The 15090-nt window shown below is 38.8% G+C and overlaps 1 protein-coding gene across 4 annotated transcripts in view; it reads left to right on the top strand.

Moving 5' to 3' along the window:
* Positions 1 to 15090, top strand: part of il1rapl2 (interleukin 1 receptor accessory protein-like 2) — a 311687-nt gene that overhangs the window by 209051 nt on the left and 87546 nt on the right. For all 4 annotated transcript variants that reach the window (XM_046406986.1, XM_046406983.1, XM_046406985.1 and 1 more), the window contains exons 5-6: positions 2314 to 2500; positions 2593 to 2746. In XM_046406986.1, coding sequence (XP_046262942.1) covers positions 2314 to 2500; positions 2593 to 2746 — 341 coding nt within the window. The remainder of the gene's footprint in view (positions 1 to 2313; positions 2501 to 2592; positions 2747 to 15090) is intronic.

Here is a 15090-nt window from a genome sequence, read left to right as displayed (position 1 = left end):
ATGCAGGACCTTCAGATGTAACCGAGTATTTGTACAGTGTGGTATTTGTACTTTTACCTCAGTATAGGATATGAATACCACTGCTGAACGTAACTGAATCACTGGAGGAGAAAACATGATGCTGTAGGCTGGAGGTGGACTGACGAGGAGGAGAGAAACTGAGTAATGGATGGATAAAAGGCTTTCCACGTCTCTAGTTCAATGATCAGTGGTCTGGTTAGGTCACTGACGAAGGAAATCCTTATGTCCCCTGTAACACACACACACACGCAGCATTGATGAGATAAGTGGTTTAGATTCACTTAAATAAGAGGTTGTGGTTAGGGGACAATGAGTGAGTCGTGTGTGTGTGTGTGTGTGCATGCGTTGGTGGGAGAGAGAGAGAGAGAGAGAGATCAATGTGGTCTTTTGTGTCTGAGGGTGAACTTGGGAAATACACAGCAAGGCCCCCACATGCACACACACACACACACACATCCAAACAGATACAATCACCTTGAGCAGCTCCAAAACCCACAGTGATGTTGAAAACACATTGCATCACACACTCCATACCAAATTTCAAAGGTTGTTCTTGTTGTTTCAGTAGATAAGTTGTCTCGAGGACATACTGTCACACATGTAACATCACAACATCAGGATGTATTGAGGTATCTTGCTAACATGACTCTACATAACTCTACCTTCTACCATAGCAACAATTAAATATAACAACTCCCATTTAACATATGAAAGTAGAGTCTACCTGACTACATATTTGCTTATTTGTTCTTGCACAAAGAAGAACAGATAACCTTTAAAAATAAGTAGGCCTTAATACTGAGAATCTGTCCCAGAATTAGCATTTTACTGTGCATTATTTATTTAAGTAGCATTAATCTGTAAGCCAAGCATTGACATGTTATCATCTCCTGTTATAATGACGAACATGTTGAAAAACAGTTTACCATACACATCCTGCAGACATGGAGCAAAATTAGTATTTAATTGGAGTCGTTTTTCTAGATACTCAATGAATGTAAGGCAAATATTCAATCTCCTTCTAAGTCTGTTTTGGTCTCTACTAATTCCTGAGGAAAATATTTAGCTCTTTAGCTACAAAATATACTCACAACTTTGTCTGCTGTTTAGTCCTGTGAAGGAAGTTTTTTGAGATTTTGCAGAAAAAAAACAACAACTCCCTGCTCAGTTAATTAGAGCAGTAAGAGTGAACCCTCTGTAAACCCTCTGTAAACAAATAATAAAGATGCTCCGTAGAGCTAACAGGAACTACAGTCATGTGATAATTTGTCAGGAACCATATACCAAAAAGATTTTAATATAAAGTTAAAAAGATTTTTAATTTCATCAGCTACTCTGCAACAGCTCTGCGTTTGTTTGAGGAGTGCTCCAGAGAGTTCGATTGGTGACTGTTGGCACACATTAAGTATCTTTTTCATACTTTGCAAAATAATAAAGTCTGTTCTTTATGTTATTAACTTCATTGACATTTGCTAAGTGTATCATTAACATCAGCATAATGTAGGATTGGAACACCATGTATCACACAGATTTTTTTGAAATTTGGCCCATTAGTCATATAACATGTGACCTAAGGATTTATGATCTAGTGATAAGTTCATCATCATAATACATCACAGCAGCTCTGGTAGATATTGCTCTGTCAAGTGTACGTATGGGAGGTAACAGCTGACAACTAGTATTATCCTACAAGTGAAAACAGAGCTTATAGCAGCTGTTAAGTTGAAATTCACAAACTGTTTTTTTCACCATTAATAATGAGCCTGTAAGGCCTTATTGTGTGTAATGCAATTAATGATGACTCTCATGGCTTCCTTGAAACCTTGATTGTTAATGTTATTAGTAACACAAGTTGAACAGAAAGCCGTTTCTTCTGGGTGCCAATTCCTTCAGTGTTGCCAAAGAAACACTGAAATGTGAGTGGGCTTATAATTTCAGCAAAATACTCACAAACAGTCTATCCAATACTTTCACCATGAAAACAGCATTTACACTGTTGCGGTTTTGGACAAATGGAGGAATGACTCTGTCCTTTTTCTGCTGTCAACTCAACTTTTCTTTGAGCTTGTTGACCTGCCTGGGAAATACAGACTGCAATATATGTGTTATTTTTGTGATGCTGAGTAGTTCACAGTCCATGATTGCAATATGGGATTTTCTTGGTGATTTTTAACTTTTTCTGCATCTCATTTTTCCAGGAACTTTGCATACTGCAAGTCATCAATGTCTTCTTATTTCAGTATCAGGACAAGATAAACATATTTCCCAATGTTGTGTTTGTAATCTGCTCAGGAACTCGACATACTGCATGAAAGTGTCCATGTCGATGACTGTGGAGGAGAGTGACGAGGGCAAATGCTTCAGCAGCAAAATCCGTCATCTGGAGAAAGCTGAGATAACCCATAGCAAAATGATCAACTGCCCTGATATCGAAGACTATTTGGCTCCATACAAGCAACCGCAGATGACTTGGTATAAGGTACGATACACACAAAAAAAGTTCCGAGCAACCATATCTATGTCTTTTGTGGACTGTTGCATTGTAAATTAAACAATGTGTGTCTCCTGTAGGAGTGTGAGCGGGTTGAATGGAGAAGCTCCATCATAGTTAACACAACACATATCTGGATTCCTGAGGTGGAGGAGGGTGACGGGGGAAATTACACCTGTGAGTTACAGTATGGATCCAGACTGGTGCGGCGGACTACACAGCTCAAAGTCACAGGTAGGACATTTTGCATCATGGACTGACATATCTGATATATATATATATATAGGCACACACAGACAGTATATGTGCATTAAACCACTCACAGTGGTTTTGGGTAAACTGACTGCCACAGAAGGAACAGAGTGGATTTAAACCATGACAGGAATATGTATTCTGTCTGCTTTTAATATGCAATGGATCTCTTAGTGATTTGAGAGCATGCATTATTTTGACAGATGCTCAGACTCAGCAATGCATCATTCATCATTTCTACAGCACTTTTAAAGTTACCATGAATGTACAATGCAACTCTTAAACAACTGAGTTTCACAATTTCGTACATTTGTATTTGTCTTATTCTCAAATTCAACATAAGTTCTTTCAAGCCTCAGAGGATTTTGACTTGGCAGCAGCACCTGCCATTTGCTGTTCAGAGTGTGTGTGTGTGTGATTGTATGCATATTCCTGTTTGTGTTTTGTTGTTGTGCCATGTGCAATATGCACGCTGAGTATGGCACACATGCACTTTAACATGCACCCTTCCACTTGGCCACCATTTGGCCTCCGTTTCTCTCCTTCACATATAAACACACACACTGAGTGACTTTTTTTAGCCTGGTGTAATGTGATGTGCCATGATAAGCACCATAGAATGAAAGTGGATACGCCTTGAACAACATTCTTTTAGAGTATGCCCTTCTGCATTTAGTGCTCCATATGCCAGGGTCTTTTTCATCTTGCACTTTGTGCTTTTGTTCATATGTACAGCAACCTCTTGTTGAGTTGAAGTAATATGAGCAGACATTGCTTCTTTTGTCTGGGAATTATTCAGGACTGCATTTCCTCAGTCCCCTTCATTTACTTTGTACAAGGCGATAACATGGGAAAACACAGCTATTCTACATTTTCTCACCATGAATGTATTCTGTGTGTACTGTAAAAGAAATACTTCCTGTTAGCTCCCATATTGAGTGGTCACTTTGGAACATATTGAATTGCACTAGTGTTTAGGACTGTGATCTAATATGTTTCTTTCTCTCCTGCATGGAGCTTTACTGCTTTTTATTAAAGACAGCAATACCTCAAGGATGAAATGAGTACTAAAAAATATAAAGTTAAAATTTATATTCTACTGTCCCAAATCACAGTGGAACATATATTGAAAAATATGTGTAAAAAAGGGTGTTACAGAGAGATTTACAAAACTTAAGTGCTGTGTTTTTCAAATAACATACTGAAATATGAGTGTTACCTTTGAGAAAATGTATCCTTTTGTTGCTTGTCAGTAAAAGCAGGTAAATAAGACATAACGGGAAACTGCCCACCACTGCTCTCTAGTCCTTTTTCACATAGGATTAGAGTTTTATCGGCAGAAGTTGATAAAATATTGTGTAACTTGTGGGAATAAATTAAACACAAAATTTAATTTTGACGTTTGATCCATTTATGTCTTGTATTGTGTATCAAAGGAGACACAAAACAACAAAAATTCCAAATATCTTAAGTCAGTAAGGGAATCGTATCATACGGGATAAAAACAGACAAGAGAAACAGATTTCTAAAGGCAGAATGTGGGATATGTGGGAACATATCATGCTCAAAGGGAAGAAAAATATGCAAATAGGTTCAAAGGGATGCATTACGTCATCAGTCTCAATTTACATTGCATGGTAAATTGTCAGGTTTGCTAATTATGAGTCGTGTTGTTTTATAAGGCTAATCATGACCAATATGAATCCATATCAAAATATCATTCATCAGTTTCATATTTCTTATTATACATCATGACTCCACATCATTAAGTTTCATGTCAGCTTTCATTATATTTCTGCGATGCTTTTGGGTCATTATCAGATAAGTTACAGAAAGGAACAGGGAAGCAAACTAACATATGGGGATAGAATAACTCCGCAAAGCAATACAAGCATGAACGAAGATGTGTGTGTGTGTGTGTGTATCTGTGAGTGTGTGTGTGTGTGTGGATGCTGCTCACACCGACTGCCATGACGCCAATTTATCTTGTCCTGTTTAGCTAGAATATCTCTCTGACTCCTATTAGCTTCTCTCCTCATTCAGCGTCTCCCTCCTTTCCTCTCTATATTTGTCCACATTTAGATATTTGACGCTTTCTGTCTGCCTCTCTTCTCTCCATTTCTACACACTGAGCTTAGGGCTGATTCTCTGGTCATTCCAGACCAGTGCTCATGACCCACAGCAAGATTTGTGTGCATGCGTGAATATAAACTCTCTGTGTGTGTATCTGTGCATGTGCATCTTTGACATCTGACTAGCTGCAAAGGAAAACAGATTTGTGTTAGATTTACATTGTCTCGGTACTTTGGCATCTGTCTTACATAGTATGAAGAAAGAATGATTTCTTCAACTTCAGCTCAGTATTTCTGACAACACACTTTACAAATGTCAGTGAAATGAGCAGCTAAAAACATTGTCAGTGTGTGCCAGGCCTTGGCTAAACAGCTCTGTCCTTGATAATGTAGTTAGGTCTGTGTCTCTTGGCAGCAGGCTTTATCATTGTGCTTTCAACATTAAATGGAGATTAAAGTAAAGACTCAGGCAGATCCTACGCATCAGCTGCTGGCTATGATGTTAATACCTGTACAATACACTTACGCCCACAAAGAAATGCTGAAAAAAGACTCTGGCTCTGAGATTTCGGAAAAACTTATGTTCTAAATGTCACACTCTTAAAGTGCTTCATTCAAAGCTGTTCATTTTTGTAAAATTTACAGATTTTAATTAAGTGAGGAAAGTTTGCACTTCGTGTCACTGGAGTAATTTCTTGTGTTTACAATGCACTTCAGTCTACTGTCAGTTCTTGGGATGTTCTTGGGTCTCGCCTAACTTCAACATGTGCAAGGCTTAGAAAAGTTGGGAACAGACAATGTTCGAGTAACATAGCCAGATGACGAGGAACTGATGTGCAGACATTAATAGTAGCTGTTCTTATGATAGTCATTAACAATATGTGGAGAAATTATGCCTTAACAATTCACTGAAAACAAAATCCTGACAATTACAGCAGCTGTTGTGAGGAAACGCACCACCCAACCCAGCCTCCATCCTGAGGCTTTATTTATTTTACAAATGGTTTACTCTAGGTGGGTACTGAAGGGGAGACATGAGGCAAAGACACTGTGTGATGTGAATGGTGCATGTGTGTATTCACAAAACAAATGGAATTTATTCATGGTAGTTTAGCACCAGTGTAGCCCATTTTTCAACACAGTCAGCAGTTGTAGCAGAGCTCTGGCGTGGAGCTCATGGAGACATGGAGGTAAGGTAGTTAAATGATGCGACTTGTGCTACCAGAGCATTTCAGGGTGAAACAACACGAACCAAACCAAAACATCAAAAATACGATGAACAGTACCTCAAGCTGTGGAATGGCTCAAGTGAATAACCACACTCAGTCAGTCGCATTTTTCATATCAGGTTGGAAGAAGAGTCCTTTTCTTTGGCTGTCATTGTTTTTCTTTTGGAGCTCAGCATTATGATATTGTGTCCCAGTCTGTTTCTAAACTTGAGGTGACAAGGCATGCTTTTGATTCCTTTGAAATCTTACATACATTAAACTAGTTTAACTTAAAAAGCATATAAATGAATAAATAAAACATAGTGTTGGGTGATGTGTTGGTCTGATGTTGTCAATACTTAATTTTCTAGTGCACAAAAATAATACAACCCAGATTATTTTTTTTTTCTGTCTTGAAAACAGAGACCCAACGTGATATGACATGACAAATTACAAAACACGAGGTAAACCTGGTAGCAGCAGGTATTCATTTTTAAAGCCCTGATGCCTGGAATGTGAGCATCTTTCAAAGAAGTGTAAATGGCATATAATTTTGTTTTCAAACATATGAAATTGCTGCAGTTTCTGTGTTGCATTCAGCCCATTCATGTCAGTGTTCCAAGGTCACAACTGTTGAAGAGAATCGAGTTTAATGGCATACTGTCCACTGCAGGCTTCTTTTTTTCGATGTCATTACTTGAAGTTGCCATTGTCAGAAATACTCATTCCCAGTGCATGAGGGCTTTAGTATACAGATATGACTCACGGAAGAGGAAGGTGGAAGCCAGAATATTAACTGGGACATATATACTAGACTGAACACAAATGTTTATTCAACTTTTGTCAAGCTAAATACAAGAATTCATAAGACCCCAGCAGATGTTTGCCACTAAGAATCCTACATCCATAGTAGTCATTGCTGCCACTCTTTCCATTATCACCATAACTTATTAATGATGCCCATCTTTGCAATCTGACCAAGAAGTGTTGAGAAAACCGGACACTTTACGGAGAGATACCACATGGCTCACAGCGCAATCTCTTTGAAACCTTGTCTATTTTGCCTAGCCCTTCTAAAATACATTTCTAACCACTATTAATATGATAATTCATTCTTCTACGACATTATGTTTCTGTTTATGGCTGTGTGGTTTTTGATTGGCTCTGCCTCCATGTTTGTACGCGAATGTTTGTATTAATTAACATGCAGTTGTTAGTAATGCTGTGTGATCTGTCCAGTGATCACAGAGTACAGAGTCATGTTGTATTACAGCTGGAGCCTTAGGGGAAGCACGATACATCACACAGCAAAACACACACAGATACTTGGGGAAACGGCATACACGCACACACAAATGAAACGCATAACACAGTCCTCTGGGTAGAACAGATCTGATCAGGTCAGAGCAGGGAAAACTCGGGGTCAATGCAGGAGCAGAGAAAGAGGGATGTGGGGTGGACCAGAGAGAAGACAACAAATGGAAATTACAGAAAAGCATTACAACCAGAAAGAAACATCAAAGGACTTGACAGCTCAGTGAAAAGTTAGAAAAAGGAAATGAAGGAAATTAGAATCTGGTTCTTCAAAATAGTGCATTCCGTATATGACCAGTTGTTACCACATGACCAAAGTGCAACACTTAGGACACATTAGGACACCTGAGCTCAAACTAAACCGAAGCTGCTGTCATAAATTAATTTTTTGGTTGGGTTATATTTACCTTTTGGGTTATGCAGAAGAGACAGCATTTATGGCAGTGATAACAAACACAGTACATGTCAAGATAAGATAAGAAGATACAAGATACCAGATGGAGTCCCACTCCATATCTTCACAGTGGTTTACACTTATTATTAGGATTTTTACCATACAGGAGATCGTTCAGTTCACAGCAAAATGAAAAAAGAAATCGACCACAGACCGAATGGGGTTGCAAACATTCCCATCAGCCTCAGCTGTACATAATGTTTAGTGCTAATTAGTCAATGTTGCCATGCTCGTATGCTAAACTAAGGGGGTGAACATTGTAAACATTATCCAAGCTTAGCGTCAGCAGGATAGCATTGCCACTGTGAGCATGTTTGCACTCTGATCTTGGCGTTTAGCTCAAAGCTGTGCCTAAGCAGAGCTGCTAGCATAGCTGCTGACTCTTCTAGTATTGTCTCAAGTTTCAAAGTTAAGCTGGAGGGAGAAATAGACTATAAAAATCTACTTAAAATTAGTGTAAAAAATAAAAACCAAAAGACCCTCTCTGAAAGAAACTGTTAATTTAATTTTTGGACAGGAATAAAAATAAATAACTGAAAATATAGGGTTAATAATACTAATTGCAATTGATCTGATTTGCATTGCATTTCAACTCTGATTTCCATCACTATCCAAGGAATTAATCTTGTTCTGATGATCCAACAATAGATTCTTGGAGAAAGCTAAAGACCTTTTTTATTAAAGGAATTCTGTGCAGACAGACAGGCGTGGAGAGAGAAACAGACAGACTGAACTCTCTAATCTTGTTTTTATATCCATCATGTCCCACAGTGAAGAGCTCCATCAGCCCTGAGCTGCCTTCAGGAGCAATCTGCTACCTACCACCCCACAGCTGTGTGTGTGTGTGTGTGTGTGTTAGCGAGAGAGAGAGGATGTGTGTGTGGGTGAGTGTTTGTGTCTGTTGTCTGCTATCCTGCTCACACAACATGAGGAGGAGTCGAGTATTACGATGTATCTGATGCTGTGTTTGTGCTCTTTTCTTTAAGTGTGTGTGTGTGATATAGGACCAAAATGCACTTAGAAAAATAAGACCAAATGGAGGATGACAACTGAAAGCATGTCTTGTGTTTTGATTTGATAGGCAGTTCAAATTTGATATCGAGGAGTTTTGGGACACCCACCTGGATCAAAAGCACACGATGCGTTTGTATTCTGTACTTCTTTCAGAAAGTTGCCAAGTCATGTCGATGTGAAACAGATCCACTTCAAAATGATGTACGGCATGCAATTTTTTTTTTTTTTTTTTATAAAATGCTGTCAGATCTGACTTTGATACATCAACAACATTAACAGCTACTGCTACACCTGCGGCTATGAAGTGAATGACTGGCATCTATCATACAGGTGTCAGTATGTGGTGGCCACGTTGTGTCAGTTTGTCAGAGGCTGACTGGTGTATGGCCCAGTTTTTAACCCAACCAGCTCATCAAATGATGGCCTGGCAGCTCTTTGCCTAAGAACTGATTGTACCACTTTCTATGACCCTATTTATTTAAATGTGACATGTCTTGTAATCCAGATGAGAAAAGCATATGTCAATGCAAAGTGTAAATTCTGACATTCATGCTATGCTTAACTTATTAGCTGTATCTACTTGCTACTTGCGAGATTTTTTAAGGACTAATTGGAGCCCTCTGATCTGACTGACTTGTCATTGTCTCAGTTCATGCCACCTAAAGCGAATTAGCATCTGTTCAACCCTGTTTAAGTCTTTTCACTGACCTTGTAAGCAATTGTGAAAGTTCTAAAATTTGTCAGTCATTCTGAGTTTTATCCTCTCTTTCTGTTCTATGCTAAATCTCTGAGCTAATCCAGTTAGCAGTCAGGTTTCAAGACTTTCTGTAGGTGACATCATTTTCTAATCTTGTTCTTCTGCATACTGTGTCTCAACCAGTTCTTCATCACGAACGCAGCCTCTTTCTCTCTCTCTCTCTCTCTCTCTCTCTCTCTGTTTCCTTTTCTTTTCCTCACTCCCTTATCACCCTTAGCCATTTTTCAAAAAAGTCTCATCCATATTTCAGAGGCATTTCAAAGTAAAATGTGTGTTAGCAAAGTACACAGCATTCCAGCTAAATTTAACACTGCTGAGGATTTCTCTGCTAAGAGGTGTATTTGTGTCTGTGTGTTAGAGACAGACAGACAGACAGACAAAGAGAGGGGATTTGCCGTGGTGCAAAATATTTGTAACCTCATTGGAATAATGTTAAGCCTAATGCAACATTACTTGCCCTGCCTAACAGATTTGTGCACACACACACACACGCACACACACACACACACACACACACACGTACAAGCATTTTCTCTCTCTCTCCCTCTCCCTCTCCCTCTCTTTAGGACACAGGACACATTAAAACATTCTTTGTCTTGCTCCATCTGCATCTGTTACTGCCTGTCTCTCACCCCTCTCTCTCTCTCCCCCTTTCCTTCTTTTTATCCCTCTCTTTCTCCCTATCTGCCTCTCACTCTTTTTCTCTCAATACTTCCATTTCTTTCTCTCCCTCCCTCTCTCTCTTCCTCCTTTTCCATCTATCTCTTGCTCTTTCTTAATTCAGCACATTGTGTATTGTACGTGTGTGTGCGTGTGTTTTAGCGCATGCAATAAGGTCTCATGACCTAGTTAGAGACTCACCTCCTAATTCATTGTGAAATTGGCTCTGTTCTCCAAAGACACACACACACACACACACACACACACTTCCCATTAACATGACTTTGGAACTTAAACAGAAAACACAACAGAGAGATGGTGGGAGACAGCGAGTAAGAGACAAGCAACCCCAAGAACAGAATATCCCAGTGTTGTTTTGGGCTGTTTGTGAGGGAGAGTTCATTTATTTAAAAGTTAGAGCTCAGGCGTCATTCACTGTAACATTTAAAAGATGCATGATGCCAGTTTTAGCATTCATAGTCTGGGTTTGCATTCCCAAACCAATTCTTGGTACTTGGGCTCAGGGCACAGTTGTTTTTGTAGAAAGGTGGAGGCATCGAGGTGCTGGGAGCTTTGCTTCACCTGTCAGTGATGCAGATGACCAGATGTTGGTCCTGAACACTTTCTCTCCACTCAAATTAAAACTAAAAAATAATACTTCTCAATATTATCTCGTCGAAGTCCAAGAGACATTGAAAGACAAAACACCCTATTAAAAAAAAAAATCAAATTCAGAAATTGTCTTTCAGCACTTACACACAGAACAGTGGTAGTATTTTCCCAAGACACAGTTTGTACTTACAAAGAAATAAACCTGAAAATATTAACACAATTCCCTTTCATGTGATGGTGCTTTTTTTTTTTTTTTGGACAAATGTCCTCAAAATAACCTCAGTAACACATCCATAGGGATGCAAATTTATGCTAACAACAGCGAAAAAGGCAGTTTGCTGTTAGAATTGTAAACAACATTCCAACAGGCTGCAATGAGGCATTTGTCAGTTTCAATCTTAGGATTATTCTGACTGTTATTGGATAATACAGGGGAAAAGGACAGGCAATGCTAGTACGAGAAATGATAGCAAACAGCACAAATTCTGAGTTTCAACTTACAGTGTCCTTCAGCCTTCAAATCATGGCAATGAAATTTGGAATGTTTACAACCTTATCATACATCCTCATGCTTTAGTTTTTCTTTAATTCACTCTGTCTAAACACACAGGTAAAGTCATACAAAATGGTCAAAGAGAACAAAGAAACAACCGTTGTAAGCTGGTTTACGTGATTTTCATTTTAAAACAACATTGTTTAATCACAATAATAAATCACAAGTTTCACTGTATTGACCCAAAGATGACACAAAAACTGAAATTAAAATCACAAAACAAAATGTACTATATTTTCATAGCCTTATTTAGGTTTGTCTTTTGGGGTTAAAGTTACTCTATATAAGTGGTGAATACTCAGGGATAAAATGGGGATGCTGAAGAATTACTAATTCAGATTAACACATTTATATGGCACTTTACCAGACCAGAAGGCACTCTGAAGAAACAAATTCTCAAAATAAGCTAACAAGAATAAGAGTCTACAGCCACACTAATGGGTATCTGATGCTCTAATCTTCACTGTGAAGAAAACCAAACTACTGATCAGATCGAGTCAAAGAATCGCCAGAGTTCATGGACTCCATTAATGTCTGCAGGGGATTGTATAGTACTTCATCCAAAAGTTATTATACATACACATTTCACATTGAACCAACTGTCAGTTTCATGATGGCAATATAGGGAAGGTGTGGGGATCACCAAAGTCAGTCAGTAAGAATCACCTTCTGGGAACCATGTGTGTAAGTATACTTCACGCCAGTCTGTTTGAAATTACTGAGATATTTGACCAACAGAGCAGCATTGCCAACCCTGAAATGGTGCAGCTATGATGACAAAAATCTTTAATCTTATAAAGGCCATCTGTCATATGTGGCATTGACCTTTGACCTCCGGGTAGAGCTTGGAACTGGGGAACATGGCAGGGTTTTTACATTTCCAAATATATTCTGTTCATATGTTGGAGATACTGAATTTTAGTCTGATTGGCTTTTGTTCCACATACAAACGTGTGTCACGGTTGGTGCGTGTGTTTGTGTGTGTGTGTGTGTCGAGGTGACTTGATGCCCTTTGCTTTTTGTTAATTTTTTTTTCTTTTCTTTTCACTTGAAACGTGATTCAACATGATTCAGTCACTGGGCTGGAAAATAAGGGAGTCAAGAGGTTCATTATGTATACCACCTCACTCACCTACAGATACAAACACACACACACACACACACACGTTTAATTTGTCCATTGATGTTGAAGAAGGGTACAAACACATGTTTTCACCTACACACACACACACACATTCTGAATAAGACTCAGAAGACCATTGATGTTAACTTTCTTCCCTTGTGTCTGGCTTTCTCTTTCACACAAACACACTCACACACTGAAAACCCAGTGGTCAAGTTAATTAGATTAGGCAACCTTAAGATGCAGACCCTTCTGTCTCTCACACATCGGTACCTCGGAGACAGCAGCAAGCGGAGAAAAACAAGAAAAAGGACAAAACAAGAAAAAAAGACAGATGAATAAACACACACATAGAAAAACAAGTTGAGGAGAGAAAAAAGCGGGATGATTATGCAAATTGGTTTATGCCAGTTTAGCCACACTGGGACATTAATACCAAACTTAGTTTACTCTGGGTGGAGTTTGACAAACTTTATCCATAGCATTATTATCTCTTGTGTACAGAGAACAGGACATTTTATAATCTGTTTCCTGCATCTCCCAGAGAAAACCAATATGCAAAGAATAAAATGAGTTTACAAAGCAGAGAGCTCTCTCACAATCTACCGTGCTTTAAAACAAGACTTATAAATTATTGAACGGTAACTTATATTCAAATGGTCTAAAGAGCTAGCACTATTAATATTTCATAATGAAGTGAGATTTGAGGTTGTATAAAAATGTCAATATAAATGATGTGACAGCATTCAGCAGTACTGTTATCAGGACATCAGAGTGCACACATTTAGATAAATACATAACAAATATTTATCACAATAATGTAAACTAAGTGTCTGTTTGTGCCACAGCAACAGCAAGTGACATGAGGAGATGGTTACAACTGTCATGTCAGTGTGTTACAAACAGAGCTGAACCAGGTAGGAGGAAACCTGCCTCGATCCAAAGTGAGAGCCCACTAACACATCAGAAAGTCTCTTATTAACACGTTGTATCTCATTTCTTTAGTCCGCACAAACAAAGTGTTCTTCTTTAAGTCTTGTTGTCAAGGTGAGGTTGCTGGTTATGGTAACATTTTGCCATATTCTAAAGTCATTGGAAGGTACATTGTTTAACTTTTAACAGAGCTGGCTTCCAATCTTTATGCTAAGCTACTGTGCCCTGATTGACTCTGATCTTCCCAGCTCTTCCAAAATTGTGAGCTATTCCTTTAAAATATGTTGAAATTTTAGCATAATGATCATCAGTCTTCAAAACCCCATGACACATAATCTTACCACACCACAAATGTATGTCACACAGATTTATGGGACATTTTCAGTTGAGTTGATTGAGTTGACTGACCCTGAGTACGTCTGGACTGCACTGTGATGATGAAGTTTGTTTTCTAAACAGAAGAATATGGAGGCAAAAGTAAAAATCTACAAGTTCCCCTGCAGCAAGTGTCCAACAGGCAGCGAGAGAACAGGCAGAAGTAGAGGTCTTCTTCTAACAGCAGATATATTGACATGTCACAGCAGGAAAAGCCCAGGCGTAATGAATAACATTATTGATTCCAGTTTTCTATAAAGGTGTTCCAGTTACAAGGCCAAATCACTGTCATTAGCACCACCTCTGCTTTTCCTGCTATGAAAAGTTAAAAAGGTCTGCTGTGAAAAAGGCCATCTCCTAACTCCTCTGGGGGTCTGTTTGAGCAGAAAAGGGAACGCTCTGCCCACCTTCATAAAACATTATGGACTGGTAGATGATGCTATGTGGTGATAATTAACAGTACACCAATGAGTTACACTCAAATGTGCAGGAGATCTGTACCAGACCCAGTTTAAACATAGCCCAACCCTTTTCTCCTCTTTTCAGTCCTTATTCCTTCAATTCTTCCCTGGATTTCAGATTGTTATAAGAAGCTATTTGTCTCCCTTTGGAAAACATGCAGTCTTCCTTCATTTCTCTTTGAGTGCATATGTAGGTGCATCCTCAGAAACAATGTGTATCCCTCTGACATCTCTGAGCCACCTAAAGATTTTGAGGGTTGTTACCAGTATTGGTGATAGCAGATGGTTTGGTTTTCAAGCCAATATTCATCTCCATTAGCAGTGGAGTGTGTACTTTTATTACTAAGCATTTTGATTCGTGCCACTGTGTTTATAGTTCATGTACATTCTCTTTCTAGAGTTGTGTTTTTTTTTAATCCTACAATACAAATTTAACTTCTCCTTCCTCAAATTAATATATACACATTAACTGAAGTTTGACTGAAGCTCTTTTAATCACTTCATGTTGTTGCTCCCTCTTCTTCTGTGGTTTAAATGGCACCAGCCTGGAGAAGTAACAACACCAACTGGTTATCTCCATACGTGTCACTCGCATGCATTCAGTCCAGTTGCCAAAACGAAATGCAGATGCTGTACATCTCTGCAAACATTTCATACTCCTAACATAAACATTCACAATACAATACACATCATATCACATTCAGGTGATATAAGCTGACTTTCTTAGATGAGGGGGGAGGGGCGCTGGTGGTGTGTCACCTAGGCGTGATGGCAACAAAAGTCTTCACCC

The sequence above is a fragment of the Scatophagus argus genome, chromosome 12, assembly GCF_020382885.2.
Source record: "Scatophagus argus isolate fScaArg1 chromosome 12, fScaArg1.pri, whole genome shotgun sequence".
Lineage (NCBI taxonomy): Eukaryota > Metazoa > Chordata > Actinopteri > Scatophagidae > Scatophagus > Scatophagus argus.
The sequence above is the reverse complement of the archived record's forward strand: the minus strand, read 5'-3'. Positions and strand labels throughout refer to the sequence as shown.